Below are 15,864 nucleotides of genomic sequence, written 5' to 3'. Positions count from 1 at the left end.
TCATTCCCCGCAACTGACATCAAAGATGGGTTTAGTGTTCCCATTTATAAATTGGAACATTGAAGGAAATCAGCTAGCACCCCACAGCTGATGGGGGCAGATCTGGGATTCAGCCACCCCCCTGCCTGTCTCTGCAGCCGACATACTTTCACCTGGTGTGGTGCCCTCGGATAATCCTCCTGGTGCCCAGCACGGGCAGCCACGGGCTGAGCAGCGTGTCTCTCTGGGCTCTCGTACTGAGGATGGGGGAACCAGAGTCCCTGTCTGTGCACCCGCGATCTGAGTTCCCATCCAGCCCTTCATCGATTTCCAGGCGTGCTCAGCATTACGTGGATGTGATCAGGGTGCATCTGCGTCCTGTTCCATGTCCTGCTTTTTTACAATTCGTATTTTCTTATTTGTGACCCATGCACACGTGGGCAGAGTCCATAACCAGCCATGGGAATCTCCACAGAATGTCCCTTGTGCCTGAGTTGCATGGTTTGCCTGGCCGTGCCCGGGTACTTAGACACCCTGAGGATGGCTTCCAGGTGTTCACCATCCCAGACACAGGGGGCCTGCTTGCAGGTGATGGTGGCTGTCTTTCTCTTCATGGTGTTGGCTGAGTGAGCTTCTGTCATCTTTAGGAGATGACATCCCAAAACAAGTAGGGATGTGGCCATGGCCTATCAGAAGAGGACACCAGTGTGGAATTCATTCTCTGAGAAGGGTTAAGGAGATTGTTTTGGATGCCAGGAGGCTTGTTTCTTGTGGTTTTTGTACAGAACTAAAATCTGTTTGGCGGGGGGCAGGCATAGCTCAGTGGCAGAGCACATGCCTAGCATGCATAAGATCCTGGGTTCAATCCCCAGTACCACCATCAAAAATTAAATGAATAAATAAACCTGATTACCATCCCCCACCAAAAATAAATAAATAATATTTTAAAATGAAATGAAATTTTTAAAAAAAGCTATCTGTTATCCTTTACAGCTGGCGTGAGAGCTTACCAGAGCTCTCCCACACTTCCTTCTATTTAATCCTGACCACAGCCCCAGATCGTTAGCCCTGTTTTCTGGCTGAGGAAACGGATGCCAGGCAGTGGAGTGATTGGCCCAAGCTCCCACGGCCCATGAGTGGCCGAGCAGAGACGTGACACCCGCGCCCCCTCCTCCCCCCGCCCAGGCTTCAGACCCCAGATCCCAGGCCGGGCAGCCTGTGGGTCTGGAGCCTCCGCTGCGGCGGGCCTCCCCGTGTGCCAGAGCCGTGACACACTGTCCTCTTGCCGGCAGAGTGGAGTATATGGAGAAGAGCAAGCACCTGCAGGAGCAGCTCAACGAGCTCAAGACGGAGATCGAGGCCTTGAAGCTCAAAGAGCGGGAGACGGCCTTGGACATTCTGCACAACGAGAACTCCGACCGGGGCGGCACCAGCAGCAAGCACAACACCATCAGAAAGGTACCGGCCTCCTGCCTTCTGCTGATCACGACAGTCATTAATGCCCCGTGAGGGTGGCATCTGCTTTCCTCCATAGCCGTCGTTAGACTGTTGTCATTTTTCACGTGTACGTATTAGTTGAGGAAATTTTTTGACTCACGCCAGAAAGGGAACTTAATCTGCCAATAGCTGTGAACCCATTGGCTCGATGGAAGAGGAACTTGTGTTAAAAGCCCTGGTGGAATGAATCACTGTTACAGGATGGGTTTTGATCCATCATTTAGCAATAAAGCAATTCTGTCTTTTAAGCTGAGGGGAGTTCTGCCCGGGGAGCTGCCTTGCTTAATGAGAAAGCTAAATGAAAGAGAGGCTGTTGAGAATGGATCCCCCTCTAGTCTTTTTGTGTTTTTTAAGTGGCAAGGACTATAAAATCCTGTTCTTGATGTAGAGACCAAATTCTGCATTTTTAACTTTTTTCATACTTAAAAGGAAGTATCTAGAAGAACCTTAATGTTTTAAAAGATGAGACCTCATTTATGTTGCTAACAGTTTCATATCTTTCTCCACTGATATTTTCAGCTTTCAGCATTTTAGAGGAAGTTAAATTCCATGCTATCCATCAGCCCAAGAGTATACCTCTCTTACGCTGGGCAAAGCAGAGAGGTCCTCTCTTGCCAGTTGATGTCTGCTCATTTCTCATACCCCAGGACCAGGTTAACACCTGCAAAGTGGGGGTCGATGAGACAAGACTGTTCATTGAGTTTAGATAATGATATTTAGATATGTCTAATTTTTTTACCCTTTACCTTGGTCTTTAAAATGCTCTCCCATTTTGAGGACTATCTATTTGCAGTGGTAGGCTGAATCTGAAAACTCTGAGATCCGTGCCATGGTTGAGGGGTAAAGTCAGGAGCCCCGAATCTTCCCTCTTGGCTTCAGTTAGTATTGGCAGCGAGTAGAGAATTCCCTTTAATAGTGTGACCCGGAAGGAGAGAACTTTCCACGTTCCACGTTCTTTTTCCCTCTGACTTCTATAACTTAACTGAGTTTCCCTTTCAAACCAAATTATGAAACAGCAAAGGGGAGCTGGGGTGTGGCCTCAGCCAGTGAGCGGAGGGGCAGAAGGATGACCGGGCCAGCGAGCCCATCGGCCCTCGAAGAAGCTGCCGCGGACCCTCCCTGCCCAGCTCGCTCCTCTGGGCGCTGGGCAGGCTCGTCTTTGCTGCGGCTGCGGTGAGCCGGGCCCTCAGCCACGGGGCCCTGGCGTGCTGAAAGCTGGAGAGACCTGTTTCCAAGCCATAAAAACAAACAAATGAAGTCACTTGTCACAGTTTCAGGCCTGTCTGAGCATTTTGCAAATGGCACATGTGGCATTGTTGATATCACAGGGTGTGTTTTTGTTTCTCTTCGTTTTATTTTGCTGGTTTAGCCTCAAGCCCAAGGCAGAAGACCTATCTGCATTTGAGCCCTCAAAGTAGGTTATTCCCAGGTACTCTGTATGTGGTGACGGGACTGCCCTCTGTGATACTAACCCCTGCATGAGCTTGCCTGTCTCTGTCCGCCGGCCCCGCTGAGCCCCGCCGCAGCAGGTGGCGCCTGGGGACTGGCTGCAGCATGCTTGAGTCTGAGAGCAGGCGTCCGCCCTGTGTGGCCAGACCAGCCTCCAGGGGCCAGAAGCCTGCCTCGTTCTGGAGAGCATGTTGCGGGGCTGTAGGACCAGCCACCCTTCACATCCTGTGTCATTGTCGGGCTGGGGAAGGTCATGGCTTCTTGTCCAGCCAGGTCTGTCTCAAGTCCTTTGTTTTGGTGGCATACTCCTTAGATAAATAACCCTAGCATGGAAACGGGGTAAATCTGGGTGCTCTTAAGACTGGTGTCTTTAACTCAAGATCAAGACCTTTCACGGGGTGACAGCCTCTGAAGATCCCTGGTCCCACCTGGCAGCTTCTGGTCACAGATTGAAGGGGCTGCCCACACTCCCCCATTTTCCTCCCTTTCTCTACACGTCCACCCTCTTTTCAAGTAAAGCAAACCAAGGGCACAGGGGTCTGATTTGTAGTCAGTCTAAGTGGACCGTCTTCCGTCAGCGCTAACGGCCGTCTCTGCTTCAGCTCCTCCATGGCCTGCGGCGTGGTCGTGGTCGGCGTGAACTCACGTCAGGACGTTGCCATCATGGGCACCCAGCAGACTGGGCAGTCAGTGCTTGTTGAGTGAATTAACTGAATGATTGCTGCTTCCCTTCTGCCACAGTTCATTATTCTCCCAACATGCAGAGGCACTGGAGAGCATTTATTATGCTCAATAATAAAATAACATCCTGCCTCTGCTCCTGCCTGACCCCCAGTGGTACCCACACCAGTGAGCCTACCGACACCCGACGGTCTCATGGGATGTGACCTTTGGGGTCCTTACTGTGGTTTCTGCTCCTAGAATAAAATCAGCCCATTGGACTCCTTATACCAAAAAAGTGTGATCTGGCATCAGATAGATCCTATTTATGGTCACTATCCAAGCAAGAGAGGTTAGCTATTAAAGTCCCAGATGGATCTCATTATAAGATGGATTCGATCTGTCAGTGGTTCCAAGAACCCATGGCGTGAACTGCAATTTGTGTGTGACACTTTTATTTAGCGGACTCCTATTTCTTTAGCTTTCTTACCAACACCAAACAGTATGTGCTGGGTGCCAGGCAGTTGGGACGAGCACCGGAACAGACGGGCCAGGCGGACCATCTGCCCAAGTACTGACCCCTGACACCCAAGGACCCCGGGGTAGAGCCACTGAGGCATCCTGGACCCCGTGGCCGGCACAGGGACATGCAGAAAATCCATTTTTGTTACAGTCTGTGCTGTTGGATATTCCCTACATGTGACCGTACTGTTCTACCTGGATATGATTTCATCTCTCTTCTTTCTGTAATGATTCAGAACATTTAAATTCTTCAGGGACCTGGTTTTGACCGTCAGTTCTCACTGAGCTGTTATTATAGACAAATGAGGTTTGATTTGTAGTCAAGCTTTTGCTGCTCCTGGGACATGCACAGAGCCTTTTTTTTTTTTCATTTTAATGTCTTGATGTGAACTTGTTTGCAAAATAGGCTGCCAGGCTCCTGTTCATCAAGAATTCTGATTAAACAAGGGTTAATAAAATGGAGTTGGCTTTTAATGCAGCTGGAGTTACCTCAGCATCATCAGATTAATTAGTGGTAGCTTTTGCTACATATGAAGTCTGATGTACTTTTCACTTTCTAGACGTTAGTGGTCCCTTTGGCCAGTGACCAAGACTGACGGCCAGCCACCTGCTGTGCTGAGGCGGCTCTGGCCTTGTGCCAGCTGCAGTCTGGGCCAAAGTGAGCCTCACTGAGAGAAGTGTGGGCATCTAGATTGTCAAGGGCAGAGCTCCATCTAGAAAGTCTGGGATGAGAAATGCAGACTGGTGGTGGACTGGAGAGTTCTGGTGTCCTGAATCTTGTCATTAGTCTTGGTTCACACCAGCCCGCATTGATTTTTGTTTTTCATGCAGTTTTGATCATAGATTTCTTCAAGGAAAGAATGGTTCTACCTCCCGAGATCCAGGTGTACCCCTCCCCCTTGCTGTCAGTCCTCTCCTGCCTCCCAGAGAGGCCTCAGTGTCTAACCCTCTGGTCTCATCATGCTTAAGCTAATTCCAAGGGTTTACCCATGGGTCAGTGCCGTGAGGGAGTCCGGTCTGCTGTGCCGGGTTGCTGCTGCACCGCCACTTACTTTCTCTAAGGCTTCTCCTAAGGCTCAGTGTCCTTACCTGTAAAAAGGAAAGTAAGACAGCACGGACCCCCCAGGACTGTTACGAGGATTAAATGAGGTAATGCGTAGGAAACAGTTTACCCTACAAGCCCAGTGGGGGGCTTAAAATTACATAAAGAAACAAATCTGCCTGTGAGCCTGGGGCAGGACACAGCACACTTATTCATATGCACGACTCGTTACCCACATACCCACTTATTGTTTTCGTTTCCCTGTGTTTGGAGGTAAAATCTTTTAAAAAGCCAGAATTAACTCCACTTATTCTACTATCTGATTTGGGTTTGCAAGGGTATATTTTTCTCCTCCTGCTAATCTCCACTCAGCACGTTGCCATTTTCTCCCAGTTGATCATTAGTGCAACTAACTGGTTTGGCATTTGCATGTGAGTCTGAGAGGCACTGATGATCCAAAGCTGCCCAGAACCTAGATTCATGTTATTCTCGGCGGGGAGAATGTGTCTCTGGACTCTGAGTCTTTTGAGGGAGGGAGTGACGTCTGGCTGTGAGGCTGGGGAGGCTGGGCGGAGGGGGACGCGGGTGTCCTGGGCTCGAGCCTCTTGCCTTCAGAGCCACCCTGCTGATGAGGTGGGTGCTGGCCAGATGCGACTTACCTACACAACACAGTGTGGAGGTGAACACGCAGTCACACCCTTTATCCCCTCTCAGGGGACTGTTCCATTCCTGGATCCTGGGCTGGTCTGAGTGCCAGCAAACTTGTCATCATTTCTGTGTCCATGGTCTCCAAGGAAGCACGGGACTTCAAAGGAAATCTACAGATGAGAGATCCTGGGGGTCGCAGCACTTAGAAAGCTTATTAGTAAGTGGTTTGGACCATCCAGGTCCAGCTGTGGTTTCCCTGGTGCAGGAGCGGGAATGAGGAGCCTTGACATTAATCTGACGCTCCAGCCACCTCCCTGGGATCAGGAAGACATAAAGTCCAATGTCATCTTCAATTTGCACAGACTACCCTTGGAGATGCAGGGCTGGCCAAGTGAAGGAGAGCACTTAAAACACCCAGGGAAGTCATAAATCAGGGAGTGAGATTGAATATGCGTGAAAGGCGTCTCCCATCACTAAAGCAAATGGCTGGGCCTCCCTCATGACCTCTGGTCAGTCGGCATCACCTGCCTGGAGAGGGCAGCCAAGCAGTCTATGCCACGCATGTGGTTAATACATTCAGTCGCCCAGACCCCACTCAGGGCCAAGTGGGTCTGCCTACTTTTGACAACCCCTCTCAATTGTCTGGTGAAAGGCAGTGCCCTGGTTCCAGATGTTCCTTTGTTGTGAGAACAGAGCAGGGGTGGGAGGGAGGAGGAGAAGGGGGTGTGGGAGTTGGTGGGGATCCTGGGGCAGCGCAGAGCTGCAGAGGCACTGGATATGGACGCAGAACTCACAGGAGAGGGGGCAGTGGCTCTGTGGGAAGCACAGGGGAGGCACCCTGGATCGGGGCTAGTCTCAGGAAGTGCCCTCCTCCTGGACATGTTGCCTGGGCTCATCCCCAAAGGCGCCTCCTATCTCATACGCAGACTGAACATCCATGTGCCTCTTAACTGTCCATGGCTTCCAGTTTTCTTGCTTATTCCTGGTTGTGCCCTGGGTAGAAGACTCTACCAGACTCTTCCACAAGACCACGATCCAGTCCCTCCCTTTGGTGGGTAGACTCTACCTGGTCACGCAGTTGCCCTTGGGAGGCAGTGAGGAGCCCACCAAGGCTGCCTTGCCCTGCTAGGCTATTTGCCCACCACTTGGAAGCACCTGCGGACATTAGTGGGCCTTGTCTGATGCAGTAAAACATCTCATTTGGTCCCTCAGCACCAAAGATACGTTTCAGTGCCTCTTTCCTCCAGCACCTGATTTGTCTCTGCAACGGCAGGAGGGAGGAGTCGGGATGAAAACTCATTCTGAAGCCCCAAGGTTCTGTTCTTAGGATCCTTGCCGTGATATCCCCCCCTGATACTGGCAATTTGAAATGACATCGGTCTGTCTGTACTGTTTCCCTAAGGTGCTCGTTCGGAGGGCTCTGTGCCCATCAGCTAGCCTCCCCCTGCCCAGTGAGGTGAATCAGGCTGAAAAGTCCATTTTCCAGGTGGCAGAAGGGACCGGCCCCATCAGCATCATACAGGCAGCTTGAGACACAGGCAGACGCCGGTTTCCAGGCATCATTCTGCTGCTTTAGGTCCCTAAAGGATTAATAAACCAAAGGCACCCTCTGGGTTTTCCCTGGGCAGATTTCTCTCTTGATCAGATAAAGTAGCTGATTCCAAATTGGATTTGTTCATTGCCGTGAACTCAGGCCCTTCATCCCACCTCTGTTTAGGGATAAGTGTGTGGACAGCTCTCTCCCAGTGCACATCCCCAGATGGCATTTGGGTGCAAGCTGTCAACTAACAAGACAGCAGAATAGCTTAATCTGGCCCGTGTACAGCAGCCACCCCCCTTCGCCGGCCCTGGCCCCTCAGCTTCGGTGTGGAAGGGGAATGTTTATCACACCCCAAACCAGAGATTATGTTGCAATTTGCTGCTGCTGGATTCGGCTGTCACCTTCCTGCTCCTGGTGGAGAATCTGCGTGTCCTTTTGTATCTTCGCCCTCCCCCGCACCTTCATTTTCAATATGTAGTGGCGGAGAGGAAGTGTAACGTGATATGAGGGCTTGCATTTCAATTCCACTGCGTTTTTATGGGACACTGCAGAGTCTCAGCGCCTAGAGTTAGTAGGTTAGGGTCTAAAATGGGTTCAGCGTTGTGGGTCTTACTGTTTAAGATGAATTAGACACTTCCCTCCACCCCAAGCCCTACCTTCCTCGCTCCTCCCCTGGGATGAGCAGATTGAGGCGAGGCCCCCTGAGACTAGTTGGAGGAATCCTGGCGCTCTGATTAGTTTTGTTCGCCACCCCACCACCCCCCTGCTTGATTGTAGAGCTTCTTCTCTCTTGTCATCGATAGCCAAAGTGGCTCTGTGTCCTGTCCCACCCCCACGCCACCCCCTTTTGCTTTAGGAACAAGATTATCACAATGCGGCCTTGTGAATCAGTTTTCTCCATGTGCTGATGAAAGTGTAATTCATTCTTAATCAAGCAGTCTTGCTGCCGCTGGCTCCGTGCTGGAATCCATTTTGTTACTGTCCCTTCACTTTGGGAAACAATTCCCCAAAAGGACTTTTGGAGGAAAGCTGGAAGGAGAGAGCTGGCAGCCAGCCAGGGGCTGTGTTTTTCCAGCAGGGGGCACACTTGGGAATGATGCTGGAGTCGCTCTGTAGCTGGAAGCCTTCATCGCAGGGCAGTGAGGAGGGAGGGTGAGCCTGGTGCTTGTCACGGTGCCTTCGAGGCTTGTGGTCTCAAGACCCTGGGGCCATCTCTCAGGCTTGGGCCAGGCCAGATCTTTGTATCTCGATGAGCTGCCAGAAATCCTCGGCCAGCAGGAGCCCTTGAGTCTGCACACTGCATGCATGCCTGGGTTCTGGAGAGGCTGCTGCGTACAAGGTCCTCCCTAGGGTTGAGGGGAGCCAGCCTCCTGTTGTTAAGAAGACAGATGTGTCTCCTGAATCTGAACTGGTTTAGTTGGGTGGAGGTGTCTGTGTGGTCACACCGCACATAGCTCAGGTGGCGTGGAGAGGCCTTGCTCTGCCAAGTGGCTCCCTGTCCTGGCCTTTCATAGCCTGGTGGCTGTCACAAACAACTGGCAGTATGATGGGAAGCCGGCAGGAGGAGGAGTGACTCTGCCAGGCTTGCGTCTGTCAAGGCTGGGCAGGAGGAAGGGGCCAGGCCAGGCCAGCGGTAGAGCAGAGCCCCCCGAAGAGGGAAACCAAGCTGTACAGATCTGCAGCTGGGAAAGGGAAGGAAGTTTGTCTCCTGAGAATGGAGTTGGATTCATGACAGACTTGAACGGCCAGTTCAGTCAAGAGAGAACTCAGTTCCTCCGGTATTGTTCACACGGCTGATTTTAATCAGATGTGAGGAGACAGCTGGAAGAGAGAAGTGGTCAGCCCCGTGCCTAGTGAGGAAACTCCGTGTTCCCTTGTCATCTTTCAGGAACCGGCAAGAGGGCTGTGGGGAGGCTTCGTGCAGGGCCGAGGGGGTGCAGAGCCCCGGAGGAGCTGGGTGTGAGCCCAGGACTCCGTGGCCCGGCCTCCCCGTCTGGATTCGGTGGGAGTCCTGGCCAGCGCAGGGCAGACCTGATCACCGGTCACATGCGGGCAGAACTCTACCTGCTTATCCCCAGAAGCATTCAGAGAAGGCCGACCAGACTCGCAGATTCCAGAATGATGCCACCACTGCCCTGCTTGTCTGCATCCTGATGCTTTTGTGTTTCACCATCTACAGCACGATCATAGAGCCGTGTCCGTGCACTCAGGGGCGTCCCCCCAGTCCTGGAGGCGTGGCCCCCGAGCTGTCAGGCTGGGTGGACGGGAGTTGCTGGCCACCAGAGGGGATGCAGGGTGGTGGGTGCGACTCACGAGGCCGGCTTGGCTCTCACCGCAGGAGGCAAGGCCTCAGTCGCATCATCTTGTGGTACCTTTGCCATGCTGTACAGAGAGCCAGGCCTGTTACTGAGCAAGAAGGTGGACCGGACACTGACCTGGCTCGTACACCTAGAATGGGAGAGGGTAGCAGGGGCCGATTTCCATGGTTGCACAAAGAAGTCCTGCGGGGGCAGCTCCCTTTCTGAAGGCCTAGCTTCGTACGTTTCCTCTGAGCCTTGCCCTCCTCGTTTTCAAATGCCTCCTGCCTGTAGCTGCACTAGACACAGGACAGTCAGTGAGCTGTCTAGAAACAGCAGGGGTGAGGGATCCCATAGGAAGGGGAGTCTGCCCAGTTGAGTTGTGGCTGAGAACTCAACTGCCAGCAGTGCCCCAAGGGGGGGCCTCCCTGTCCTGGGTGTCTGAGTCCCCGCCTGGAGGAAAGAAGCCCACGCTTATCCACAGACCCTCACTGCCTGCCTCCCCCACCTGCTCTCCAGCACAGGAGACGCCTGAGATAAAGGATGCTGCTGAGGTGGGAGCGGACAGAGGCCGGGGTGGCGCCTGGCAGGGTTCCAGCAGTGCCAGTTGGCTCACGCAAGAATTTTCTCTGACAACGGGTTTCCTAATGGAATTGGGACCACCACGCAGCCAGTGCCCTGGGTGTCAGCAGCCACGTTAGCCACCTCTATCCTGTGGCTCTGCTGGTCCCTCCAGCAGCCTCATGCTTACAGAAGAACATGGTCTCTCTCTTCTTGCAAGATATGAGGTCAGGCCAAGCTGCTGCCATGCCATTTGGGGTGGGATCCAGGCAGTGTGCTGCCCACCCGAAGAGGGCTTCGTCTCCCAACCAGCACATGCTCGAGTAATTGGAGTCTGGCGCTACCAGAGCTGCCAGAAGCCTCCCTGGCACCTCGAGGGGACAGCCAGCACGCAACTTGGGTAGAGGATCCAGGAATTCTTGGAGCCAATGTTGTACAAATGGGCAGGAGGCCCTCGGAGGCCCCCACAGCCCAGGCTCCCTGCCTGGGGAAGTGGCCAGGCCACTGGAGGCATCTGCTTACCCCGCCTCAGAGGCCTTGGAGGCCAGCACAGCACATCACCCTGCCCTCGACGGCCCCCTCTCTACCCGCACTCTGCCCCGCAACCCCTGGAAGGAGAGGAGCCAAAGCCCAGGAGGAGCGGACAGCGACAAATGCGACGCTGCTTTTAGTAATAACAGCTTTTGAGTTTCATGGTGCCCAGGCGAGGCGCTGAGCTCTTCACAGCACATCTTTCCCTCCACACGTCACCCTGAGGAGGGGGGGTAGGGAACTGAGGCCAGAGGGAGTCAGCGACCGGCCCAGACGGGCTTGGGTCAGGCAGTCTGGCTGTGCCTGTGTGTGACTCAGTGTGTGGAGGGAAGGACTGCAGCCTGGCCCTGTGTCCCTCAAGTCCCCTGTCCCCTGAGGGGCCGGCCTGAGGCCTCCCCAGGAGCGTGGGAGGAAACCGAGTAGAGACAGGGGGGATCGCACCTTCTGATTCACACTCTTCCCTAAGAGGATTTATGCCCCCGTGGCTCTCTGGTTCTCTTTCTTCTTTCTTCCCCAGTGACCATCCTGGTTCCTGTTACTACAGAGCACACAACTCCTGGCCCTTCTCCTCTGGTTGTATTCAGGGAGAAGTACATCCTTCTAGAGGGAATTCTGTTTCAGCAAAGAAATGAAAGCTCCCTCCATTCCCATTAGAGCTGGCTTTCCAAAGGGCTTCTGAAATTGGTTCCACTGAAGAAAACAGCTCAGATGCCTCCCTGCATCTAGCTTGTTAGTCGGGAACTTCAAGGCCAAAAGATTTGGCAGGATTTAAAGAGCTGGCTCTCAAGCTGTCTCATTTTTGAGTGCACTGATGCCACGTGTCTTTGGTGAAGTGGTTGGTTTGGAGTCTTCCTCCCCCGCCCTTTGGAGAGCCAAGGATGGTACCGGGCTCTCTTCAGATTCAGAGACTGCTAGAGGTCAAGGGAATGGACCAGACTGTCTAAACGGCCCCCACCATTTAACTCCAGAGGAAAGCAGCTCAGAGAGGTCAAGAGTGTCCACTGAGGTCGGAGAATTAACGCTGGGCTTTCCCAGCACCGCCATTTGGAGCTCTCCTTTCCCCCTGGCATCTCACCATTTTGTTATCATAATCGCCTACTTCTTATTCACTCAGCAAACTGAGCTCCTACTAGGTGCAAAGTAAGCTAAGCGGTTTGGGGTATGAGGAGGAATAGTACATACTCCGTGTCCCCCTCCCTGAAAACCCTCCTTTGCGAAGTCCCAGCGCTGGGGGTGGAGCACACAGCCTGGCCCGGGTGGTTATCTCAGGAGCAGAGCAGGGAGCAGAGCACTGGGAGGGGCCCCCGCCAGATGCTGCTGCTGGGGGAGCTTCTGGGAAGTGGCCTGTGGAGTCGGGGAATTGAGATTTGGAGCCGCCTCCCTTCTGCATCTTCCCGGCCCGGTTCTTCTCAGGGCAGTGATCCTGGGAGGGGCTCGCCATTTCTGCCCAGAGCACTGGCCCACGCGCAGCCCCACCTAGAAAGCCTGTTGCCTCCAAGTTTGTGGATGGAAACACCCTCTCAGCTGCCAGCTCATGGGCAAGTCTGCTTTGGGGCCACGTGGGGAGTGGAAGGGACAAGCTCGTCCTCACCCAACACGGGCCTGCCCTACCTGAGGCCAGGTCACATTGCCCCAGCAGTGTCCCAGGGCGTGAGGACCTAGATGCTTGCACTGCCGAGCTGGTCCTCGACCCTGGAGAAGAGGGGCCCCCAGGCTGGCACCAGCGCAGGCAGCACACACACAGGCATCTTAGAGACTCCTCTGTGGACAGGAATGTGAGAATCTGTTAAATGCCTAGGGGTCTGCTGCCCTCTGTGAAAAGGAGACATTGGTGTCATTTTCTTGCTGACGTGCTTCTGCCCACCAGCCATCCCTCCTGGCATGTCCTCATTTGTCACCTCCTAATTTGAGCTCTTGGACAAATCTGGAAACTCACTTGGGACTGCCCACCAGCTTCTTGAACATCTCCTTGAGCCATCTTCCCTGTCACTCCACACCACCTTTGAGTTTAGTCCCCAAGACAGGATGGCGTCCTGTTGTGACAGTGGAGATCTAGTCCCTCTTTCAATGTCTTCTCTGCTTCCTTGCAGCTGACCTTGCAGAGCGCCAAGTCTCGAGTGGCCTTCTTTGAAGAGCTCTAGCAGGTGACCCAGCCACTCCAGCATCGGCCACTTCTGCTCCCGGCACCGACAGGACGGATCGGACACCGTGGGAGCGTCCGAAGGTGGGCTGGCGGGGAGCTTCCGTGGGAGCTCTGGAACTTTTCCCAGCTGAGCAGAGAGCCTAGCCCCCTTCATGTGCAATTGCCTTGAACTAGGACCCTGCAGAGAGTTCTCTCATTGGGTTCTAGTTCTCCTGACCTGAGTCTTTAAGTTTTGTAAGTGTTTGTCTTCCCTCGTCTGATGTGGGGTCCCAAGCTTCCTGCGTCCAAACCCCCCTGGGGTGTGTCTTACTGTCCAGCACTGACCACCCCCTCCACCTTGCCCCTAGCCCAGGCTGGGAGGTAGCTGAAGGGAGTGTAGGGCACAGGCTTCCCGGAGACCAGAAGGCTGGTGCCATCCCCCCTTCCCCCGGGTTCCAGAACATTCATCTCCTTCCCTGATGAGGAACTGGCATGGCCCACCTGAGCCCAGGCCCAGAGCGGCCTGCCATCTTCATGTCATGGGACAGCTTGCCCTAGGTTCATGGCAGGCCAGGTGCTGGGTCCTCGGCCCGGGCACCCCAGAGGCAGGGCTCTGGCTGCCCACTGGTGGAGAACGGGAAAGGCAGCTGTGCCCAAGGGAGGACTAGGCAGAAGCTGCGATGGAGGGCTGGTGGCCAGCAGAGGGCCCGGGAGGCCAGCAGAGCCACGGGAGAGCCTGCACCACAGATCACGCACTGCCAGCCGGCTGCCACCCCGACCCGGGTCTGAGAACCAGGCATGGCCCTGGGTCTTTCCCAGCCCCCTCCAGCTGTGGTGGGTCTTTACCAGCCCCCTCTGGCTGTGGCCTCTGTTGCACGTGGCAGGCAGGGGACGCCCCATCACTCTGGTCATCACCTGGTAGGCCCAGCCATGATGGGAGGTCTCTGTAGGGCTCTGGGGCCCCGACACCCAGCTCCCCCAGCCCCAGGCTGCATTGTTGACCTGAATCCTCTTTCCTCCTGGCTACACGCCAGCAAGGTCCTCCCAACCAATCCCTGTACCTGGGCCTCCTTGGCCGTTGTCCTCGTCTCTTTGAGGGCCGTGCAGGGTCCCTCTGTGCCCCACCCAGTGCCAGCCGGATGCAGCTGACCCCTCACAGTCAGTGCCCTGCACCTGCTGGCATGTGAGCCCCTCCATGCCGGGCGGCAGCAGGTCACAGAGCCACCCCACGGCCAACACCCACTCCTTAATTTAGGGCCACTTTCCTGCCCTTTTTTCCCTCTGCAGCTGGTGTGCTGCTGTGACCTGCTGGGCTGTTCACATCCTTCCATGGGGGCTGCTGTGCAGAGCTGGGGATGAGTCTTAGCCAGTGAAAAGACGCTTATTGAATGAAGACGTGAGGGCCCAGAGATACCCTGTGAGCAGAGGTGGTGTCTGGCAATCCCGTGGTTTTGAGAAACTGAGAAGCTCACAGATACCCTGCCTTTTTCCAGTAGTCAAGCTGACCAAGCAGTGTCCTGGGCTGGCCTCCGCCTTCTTGGGCCACCTTGCCCAGAGGAAGCCAGCCCTGTGTGTCACCCCAGTCCCTTAGGACATGCAGGGTGGAACCCCAAATCTGGACACTAAGCCTGAACGGCTGTGGCTAGAAGGTTCCCTCGTGTCTCCCTGTCTCTCCAAGGCCTCTTCCTCAGACACGGTCCCAGCAGGGGTCCTCAGGCATTTGTAAGGGAAGGTCTGGCGGTTGTGAGGCTGCCTCCTCAGGCTCAGCACCCACCCCTGACCTGTAAATTCAGTCTGTGACAGTGGCAGTGGGCACAGTGTGGTGGCTGTTTATAAAAACGTTGTCAGCCTTTGCTGTTTTGTTATTTAACTGCTGTGTGGGAAATGCCAAGCCAGGCAGCCACGGGGGAGCTGATGGGCATCTGAGCCATGGAGAGACCATCCTGTGGCCCGGAGCAGACCCGGTAGGGCCGTCTCAGCCTTCCTGGGGGACAAGAGCTGGCCTGTCCTCCCGAAGATGGATAAGTGAAGAGCATGGTGGCCCTCAGAAAGGTCTCGGGCCCAGCAGAAGAAGGAGTGAGTGAGGAGCTGGGTTTCCAGAGACTTGTGCCAGTGGCCGAGGTGACTGAGTTCTCAGTGAACAATTTTAGGGCCTAGGAGCTTATTGAGTAAGGAAGCCTCTGACCTCCACTGAGAGCAGGGCCCTGGCCGTGATGTTTCAGTCCAAGTGCTTCCTACGGTCCTCAGTTAGAAACACGGTGCTGGCGACACTCGGCTGTTCCACACAGGCCACCTCATTGACCCCAATCGCGGCCCCACCTCAGCCGCAGTGGCTCTGACCCTTGCCGTGCCCACCGGGCCCTGCTCCACAGCACCCCACGGCATCATGTAACACTTCTTGAGTGACTGCACTTTGTAGTCTTGGGGACAGCTTTCTCTCTCCCTCTCTTTTCTCTTTCAAATCAAAACAGCAAGTCCTGAGGCTGACATCTGGCAACCTGACCCGGTATTGCTTGCTGGCAGGGCTGGGGCCTGGGGAGATGCCCTCTCACAGCTGCCCAGGGGCCAGGCCGACCCCTCTGGGCTTCCAGGGAAGCTCTTGTCAAAGACGGCAAACCACACTTCTTCCTGTGGGGCCCGAGTCCCTGCCTCCTGTCAGGGCCAGACCAGGGAAGGCTCTTTTCTGTTCTGGGGGATTGTTATAATTTAAATGATTTGTTTTAATAAAAATTATAAGCTGTAAAAAATTCATTTTGAGCCTCCTCAGTTGCTTGTTGCTCCAGCCATTGGGGTGGCAAAACTGGGGCTGGGTGGCAGGGCCCCCTTTGTGGGCTCCCCCGACGTCCAGGACCTCAACGCCAGCCCCACGTCTTGGTAGTGAAAGGGCTGCCTTTTCTGGGCTGACGACAGCACCCCTGCAGGCACCTTCACCTGAGAATCCCCTCCTGTGTCCTGTGGAGCAGGCCGGGTTGTGGAAAGGGCTCTGGACGGGGTCCCAGTCCCTCTGCGTCCTTGC

The 15,864-nt window shown here is 54.5% G+C and overlaps 1 protein-coding gene across 6 annotated transcripts in view; it reads left to right on the top strand.

The window, feature by feature from the left end:
• The window catches only part of NF2 (neurofibromin 2), a 78,099-nt gene that overhangs the window by 49,970 nt on the left and 12,265 nt on the right, over positions 1–15,864 (top strand). For 2 of the 6 annotated variants that reach the window (XR_004316651.1, XR_004316650.1), the window contains exons 15-16: positions 1,272–1,437; positions 12,817–12,950. Coding sequence is in view for 4 of the 6 variants with exons in the window: in XM_032471633.1 (XP_032327524.1) it covers positions 1,272–1,437; positions 2,848–2,958 (277 nt within the window). In the remaining 2 variants the exon portion in view is untranslated. Of the gene's footprint in view, positions 1–1,271; positions 1,438–2,845; positions 9,017–12,816; positions 15,600–15,864 lie in introns of those variants that run through there. The other 4 variants (XM_006178718.3, XM_032471632.1, XM_014554170.2 and 1 more) reach the window with 3 other exon arrangements.

This window comes from Camelus ferus, chromosome 32, assembly GCF_009834535.1.
Source record: "Camelus ferus isolate YT-003-E chromosome 32, BCGSAC_Cfer_1.0, whole genome shotgun sequence".
Taxonomy (NCBI): Eukaryota; Metazoa; Chordata; class Mammalia; order Artiodactyla; family Camelidae; genus Camelus; species Camelus ferus.
Note: the sequence above shows the minus strand (reverse complement) of the source record. Positions and strands in the feature narration are given on the sequence as shown.